The 7,946-nt window shown below is 36.2% G+C and overlaps 1 protein-coding gene across 1 annotated transcript in view; it reads left to right on the forward strand.

The window, feature by feature from the left end:
• The first annotated feature begins 562 nt into the window (after positions 1–562).
• LOC107720322 (thrombospondin type-1 domain-containing protein 7B-like) overlaps positions 563–7,946 on the forward strand; it is a 131,353-nt gene continuing 123,969 nt past the window's right edge. Inside the window, exon 1 of the mRNA XM_016528001.1 lies at positions 563–635. Within this exon, the coding sequence (XP_016383487.1) occupies positions 563–635 (73 nt within the window). The remainder of the gene's footprint in view (positions 636–7,946) is intronic.

Consider the following 7,946-nt stretch of genomic DNA (forward strand, 5'->3'; position numbering starts at 1 on the left):
GCTCGCTCCAGTGTCGGCTCCAGCCCCAGAGCTCGCTCCAGTGTCGGCTCCAGCCCCAGAGCTCGCTCCAGTGTCGGCTCCAGCCCCAGAGCTCGCTCCAGTGTCGGCTCCAGCCCCAGAGCTCGCATATTCTAATTTGTTGAAATAGTGAATTGGTGGGTTTTTGTTAAATGTGAGCCAAAATCATCACAATTAAAAGAACCAAAGACTTAAACTACTTCAGTCTGTGTTCATTGAATTTATTTAATACACGAGTTTCACAATTTGAGTTGAATTACTGAAATAAATGAACTTTTCCACGACATTCTAATTTATTGAGATGAACCTGTACAATGTCTGACACATGACTTGAAATAATTCACACCGTTTTTCTCACTCAATATCTAAGTGTAACACATCTGTAGAAGACATGCACTTTTGATATTCTCTCTGTCTCAGTTGTTAGTCCAGGGAGACTCGTCCTCTAAAACAGCCTCATTAGAACCTAATCATAGTAGCTGCACATGAAGATTTTGTTTGCTTGGTTTACACATTTTTATACGTAGGTTGTGATCACAAGCAGATGGCAACTGTAGATAAACACGTTGGTGTGAAGCTTTATCTGGAAGACATTTCTTCTGCTGCTCAATTTGCAGGTAGTTTGCATTGTTGGATTAATTCAGCACACAGCAAAATTCTCATCTTTATCTGCTTTAAATGATATCAATCCAAAATGAGTATTAAATCTTATCCAATCAGAAATTATCCTTGTGGTTTGAGGCAGGAATATCTGGTTTCAGTAAAGTTGTAATGCATGTAGAGGACATGAAGTCATGTCTTTTAAAACTTTAATTTTTCTAACTTTGCAAGGTCTCAGATTCCCACAGGTATATAAAAAACCTGAAGTCTTGTAATTCCCAGACATATTCTGCTCTGACTGGCTTTACTGTTTTTTTATATTTGAGGTCCTTGAGACACCAGTGATGTATAAGTAATTTGAAATTAACTTATTTTCCCTTTAGATTGGTCTGACCTAAACAAAACCTTGGAAGCAGAAATCTACTGAGTGGCAAGGTTTGTGTTTAACTGGTTTTCGGGGGAAATAAACGTCACTTTGGTTTTTACAGTGTGAACAATTCATGAATCTTAGTTTGTGAAGATTCATTGCATTTACAAGTTATGTAACTTTTTTTATTATTAAGGATATTTGCAGCATTATTCATAGTCAGTTTTTAATTATATTAGGAAAAGACATGAAGTATCCACCTGAAAATGTATTGTCAAGCATTTTTAGCTGCAATATTACTGGGGTCTCTGAGTCCCTTTACAAAACATGAGCGTTAAAACATATGAACCTGCCACCTTAATGTTTTTCATTTGCCAAATGCAAATGCTTACATTATGCATTTGGCAGAAACTTTATTCAAGGCAACTTGTTTATTTTGTGTCTTAGAAATTGGACCCAGAGTCTTGATGTTGAACAGTTGAGCTTCAGGAAGTCAAGAAAAGATCTAAGAAAGAATACGCAGTAAACAATCACAATCCGTAGAACACATGAACACCTAGGAATCTACTGAACTAAAACTAATTTATATTAGTAGTAGTAGTAGTAGTATTGTTAATATTAAACATTTTTGTCAAGGGTTTCCCTTAGATTACAAGAATATTTAAAATATTTTTTTATAACGTTGTCAGCCGTGGGAAAGAAAAGGGACAGATACTCTTGCAGATACAAAGGACACTGCAACATATACGGCAGAATAATTTATTCCTCCCTTTTGCATTCGATTCCCCAAGATGGCATGAAGAAAGATAGCATCTCCTTTTTTATCGCTCTAATGACCTAAAAGTGCCATCATACGTGGCTCCATTACTAGTGACAAGTGTAAATTACACTGTCAGTTTTCTCATTGTTAAAGATCACGCTATCCATTTTATTAAAGGCATCACCTACCAGCCATTTCAGAAGCCACTGAAAACATTCACATTTTGATGTCTTCACATCTGTCCAACTCTGCAAGTACTGCACACTATTTTTAAAATTCCAGAGTTCAGGAACCACAAGCTCAACAGTGACATTTTTCGCTCAAGTAATAACCTATACTTTCTACAATTTTCTGCTTCTTCTATTTTGTTTGTCATTTGTTTATTTTGCTCATTTGTGTTCGGAGAATACAGAGAATCTTTGAATGTGGTGTCATAAATGTTTTACATCAAGAGTTGACCCTGTCTACCACTGCGTGATTTTATTTGTCTCAAGCTTCAAATCCAAGTAGATGAGGAATGAGTGATGAAAGATCTCAGTCTTTCAGGCTCTGGATCTTGTCACGAGTTGTCAGTTGATTTTATGCTGACAAGAGTTTGCTGTAAATAAACATGTTTGTCTGTGTGTTTCTTATAGACTTGCCATATTCGCACTATTCAAAATTCGGCATATTTCTCTCAGCGCGCAGCTGGTGCCGCCGAGGTGCCATCTGTCCCAAATTACAGAGTATCTTCCTGAATGTCTTGTATCAGCTTTTGTCATGTATCAGGAGTTGACTTCACAGAGTCGAGGCTCTTTCTCCTCAAAGCAGGCTTCAGGTTAACACATGCACATCTTTCAAATTCAAATGTCATATAAGCTGCTCTAAAATGCACAGCTCCATAAATACCACCATTTCCCAGAGCTATGGTTTAGTCATATAGTATACACTGTATATATATATATATAGCTTACAGAGCTTTTCTACTTTATTTCATTGGTGAATCCACGGGTTAAATTAGGCCATAGAGATCTGGAACGTCCTTGTGGCACTTTTCTTGTAATAACAGAATAAATACATATGGCCGGGGTTTTTTTATTTATTTTTTATTTTTTTTCATTTAGTTTTTTGTCAGTGAGAAAAGCATTGAATAGACATTACAGAAAGTAGCTTCAGAAAAAAAATTATTTATGTTAGAATTTATTGCACAAACATTTAAGGCTACAACATAGCAATAACATTGTTTTTCACAAGCTGAATACATTTGCACTGCAATTTAAATTGCATAAATAATGATAATAAATGGGTATTCATTTTTTACATAAATATTGTAATATGACATAATAAAAAAATGAAATGATACTTAAATGATAATTAAAAAATGAAATTATACTTTCAATATGAAACAACCCCCCCCATTAGATGTGTAATTTCTCCACATTACAAATTGAATCACTGAAATGTATCTCTCAAATAGCAGAGAAAGGCATGAAGTTATGCATTTGTACTGATTGGATTGTGTGATCTGCTCATGAACAGATCAATTGTAAAAGCCCTCCAAGGCACTTGTGAGATCTGAGCAATCTGACCACCACAAGAGGTGCTTTAATAGCATTTTCTTCACTCTGAGTCTGTATATAGTTTTTGTTCTTTCCATGACATAACATTCTCTCTTCCTTTACCTAAGATGTACAGTTTTTTCCCCTCTGGACTGTATCTGTCTCCTGGTGCACTTTTGCTGTTATAGTGCCACAAATCTTATTTAGAGCAAGATGAAGGTGCATGTCTCATCCGATGCATGGAAGCTGCGAATAACTCCATTTATCTTCTTCCCCCAACCACTGAAGAGCGCCAGTGCAGAGGCTGTCCCTGTCTAATGGCTCTGGAGATAACACCTGGCTCCAGCAGTGGCTGACACTTCTGCTTTTCCCCACAAGAAAGAGGCAACGGGAGAGAGGAAATCAAAGGAGTGATTATCACATGCTGTTGTTGTAGGAAGCACTATTGACGGTTCAATCATCATATTTATCAGTCTGTGTGTTCACCAGGAATCCATTCAGTCCTGCATTCAGCATGGAATTGTGTGAGTTTGTAATTTTTTCAGAGCGAATTCAATAAGCAGGTGCACCGCTTTAGTAAACAGTTTTTCAGCACAAATAACCACTAACCACACACAATCCAGCACAACTAGGCATGTTTAAATTAAGAAATTGTTCATGAAACAAGAGCTGATTTTATTCAATTACTCGTTTATTTATTTGTTTTTATTTTATTCTTATTTATTTTTCTTTCCTTATTATTATTATTTCTTCAAAATTTGAGTTATTTTGAGGGGTTATTAGGGTGGGGGGAAGATTTGTGGGAGAGATTAATATGGACAGTTTCCTGTGGTTTACTGCTTTTTTTTATGATGTGTTGTTCTGCTTCGTTTCTGATTTGAAATAATAATGAAACATGAGCTGTATTAATTTCTGTGTAAAATATACACTAATGTTCAGACATCTGTGGTCAGTAAGATTTTTTAATGCTTTTATTCAGCAAGGATGCATTAAACTGAACTGACAGTAAAGACCTTTACAATGTTACTAAAGGTTTCTGCTTCAAATAAGTGCTGTCCTTTTGAACTTTCTATTTGTCAAAGAATTCTGAAAAAAAAAAAAAAAATGTTTCTTGAGCAGCAAATCAGCATATACAAATGATTTCTGAAGGATCATGTGACACTGAAGACTGGAGTAATGATGCTGAAAATTCAGCTTTGTCATCACAGGAATAAATTACATTTTGAAAATAATTATTTTACAATATTACTGTTTTATTGTATTTTTGATCAAATAAATGCATCCTTGTTGTGCATAAGAGAACAATTCTCAAAACATGAACGATAGTATATGTAAAACATTCTTATTAAATTTGTGAGTTTTGTGTAATTTTTAAATTTTGGAAGTTTATTTTGCTAATTTTCCAAATCCCATTATCATTTAAGCATTCACTTTTCATGTTAATTAGACTTCTATTGATTATGTCTTGTTCACAAAAGTGAACACTATTTGCAAGCAGCATTAATGTAATAATTAAATCATGATTAACCATGATTGTTGATATCTAGATAATCGCCCCATTCGCCAACATGCTGTACAAGGCAGACAGTGCATCTATAAAAATCATTTTCCAGTGAATTCTCCCTTAGTGTTGAAATGCAGTAAAAGTGTGGTCCTTACAGTGTCAGTTTAAACAAGTTAATTGTAGGATCTCTTGAATTCACAGTGCTGTCACAGTTAATTCTCGCTGTCTGACAGAGATTTAGATTGTAAGTAATTATTGTAAGGGAAACAGGTCAATTTAGCTCAAAGGGAATCATTTAAGATTTTAAAGGGAACTCCACCAATAATATGTAAGGGAATTTGGACAGAATCACTGTTTTACGGCTGATCACTGAGACGGCCAGCGATTCAGTGAACGAGCCGTATGACATCAATTCTGCAATGGATATTTATATCCAAAATATAGTGAAAACACTAGTAATTAGCACAGTAACAAGATCGGCAGTTTAAGACATTAACTTGTAAGCACAAAACACAAGATACTTCTCTTTTCAATATAAATAAGGCTTTATTGGATAAATCTAAGACATATAAACTAATCTAACACATAAACACACGCATTCACACAAGTTGCAGAAAGACAGAAAGTGAGCCAAATCTTAGATTGTCTGATTCGGTCTGATATCCTACATTATTTAGAGGAACACATCAGCGTGACAGACGATCTTCATCTTAATCTCACTGCTGTCATGGAAATCTGCCCACTTACATTTCGGTCTGATAAAGTTCTTTCTCTCATTCAAAATACACTTGCAGTTTTTCACATTTAGCAGCTGATAGATGCTCATCATCTCCTGAAGAGGCTCAGTGGCAGTGAATACCTTTTACCTGTAGGATTTGTGTCCTTGGTCTTCCATGTCTGCTTTCTATATTGTTATCTTCTCGTTGCTTTTCTTTACATTTTTATTTTGCGTTGCCTCTTCGTCCTTCAATAGCATGTGATACTGGTGTTTCTGATAGCTTTAGAGAGGTGAGAGTTTATCCTCACTCAATTAGCCCTCAGCTCGCAGCTCTCTTGTGTCAAGAGTCGTTTACACTACAGAAGACATGCAATTATACCTAAGGGATAATATGAGTTTGACTGAGCCTGTCAGTCACTGCAGCGGCAAGCCCGTATCTCTCTGTTCTCTGTGCGAAAGCAAAATTTAGCAAGGAATTTTTTTCTAGATATTGTGGCATTTGATTGCACCACTGTTTGTTTTAATGCATGGTTAGTGAATGCACACAAAATGACACAGAAAATAAGTTTTATGAGCATAAAGACTGAGGCTATTGCAAAAATATATGTATGTGTGTGTTTGTATATACACGCACACACAGTATAAATACACACACAGATGCACAAAAAAAAAAAAAGATTATAACTAATGATTATAAATGTTGGGGGTAATGCTGTCTTCAAATTTCCACTGATTGGAGAAATGAAACAGTAACTCTCCAGTGGCTCTGTAGTTGAATAAATAGGAAGCTTCATCGTTTGACTGCATATCAAACAGGGTCTGATACAACAGCTGGTATCGCTCTCCATTTCAAAAGAAACAACTCTGTCAATACTGTGATTAATATTCATCATCCATGCAACTGTCCAGTCTTTTTAGCAGCGTTGCAGACTGAAACAAAACAGACAAACAGAAATGCTTTCATATTTGCATCAAATCTTTCAGTTTTTTGAGAGTGGATACAGGATTTGACTCCCTCAAGATTATGATCTTGAGGGATCAGTTTTTCATCAAGCTTGGAAAACCTGTTTGGGCCAATATAAAGCAGAAATTGACACTGTAAGGTCTTCATATTTTTCTCAGATTATTGACAATAATCATAATAACCCTAGGCAGCTTTTTCACATTATTAACAGTCTATTGAAAGTAGATGGTGCGAATACTCTAACTGCGTCAGTTCAGACCTGCAATGATTTTCTTAAATTCTTCAGTTTAAAAATTGATAACATTCGCAAAGATATTCTTAGTTCTCTTAGTTCTTCTCATGTTTCTAAAGCTAATCTACCAAGTTTTTCCGGTACACCCTTCTCTAATTTTTCCTTAGTCACCTCTGAGTCTCTTTGTGCACAGGTAGCTCGTATGAAAGCTTCCACTTGCATACTTGATCCCCTGCCCTCTAGTTTATTTAAATCCTGTTTTGGTTATTTGTGCCCTGTTGTTCTTACAATAATAAATGACTCCTTGGCCACTGGTGTTGTGCCAACAGCACTTAAAACTGCTGCTGTCACTCCCATATTAAAAAAGCAAAACAGATTCGAACAATCTCAGTAACTTTCGTCCAATTTCTCATCTTCCATTTATTGCTAAAATTTTAGAGGGTGTTGTTTCGTCTCAATTACACAACCATTTAACGGTCAATAATCTGTTTGAGCCCCTTCAATCTGGGTTTAGGAAACTGCACAGCACTGAAACAGCCTTGGTTAAAGTTGTTAATGACTTACTGTTAGCTTCTGATTCTGGCGCTCTCTCGATTCTCATCTTACTCGATCTTAGTTCAGCCTTCGACACTGTTGACCACATGCTTTTACTAAATCGACTGGAAACTGTCTTTGGTGTATCTGGAACTGCACTAGATTGGTTTAGGTCATATTTTACGGGTCACAGTCAATTTGTCTTTTATGGATGGTTTCAGATCTGATGTGGATCCTGTTTGTACTGGTGTCCCACAGGGCTCAGTCCTTGGTCCCCTGCTTTTTAGCATTTATATTTATCCTCTTGGTCAGCTATTAAGATCCCTTAACCTCAGCTACCACTTCTATGCTGATGATACTCAGATTTATATACATTCTCAACCTGGTCAATTTGTGGATGTCCCTCATCTTTCCAACTGTATTTCTGAGATTAAGTTGTGGATGTCTAAACATTTTCTGTCAGAATAGCTCTAAAACTGAAGTTACGCTTCTTGGCTCTCCCCACCAACTGCGAAATGCTGCTTCTATAGATCTATCAGTTGATGGTGTTGCCCTAGAGCTACACAGTAAACAAAAAAATCTTGGTGTTATCTTTGACGCCACCCTGTCATTCGAGCCTTTTGTACAGAACACGGTAAAGACCTCCTTTTTTCATCTTAGAAATATTGCACGTATTCGGCCTATGTTGCCCTTTTCTGTTGCTGAAAAATT

This window comes from Sinocyclocheilus rhinocerous, unplaced genomic scaffold (assembly GCF_001515625.1).
Source record: "Sinocyclocheilus rhinocerous isolate Xijiao unplaced genomic scaffold, SAMN03320098_v1.1 scaffold3864, whole genome shotgun sequence".
Classification (NCBI taxonomy): Eukaryota; Metazoa; Chordata; class Actinopteri; order Cypriniformes; family Cyprinidae; genus Sinocyclocheilus; species Sinocyclocheilus rhinocerous.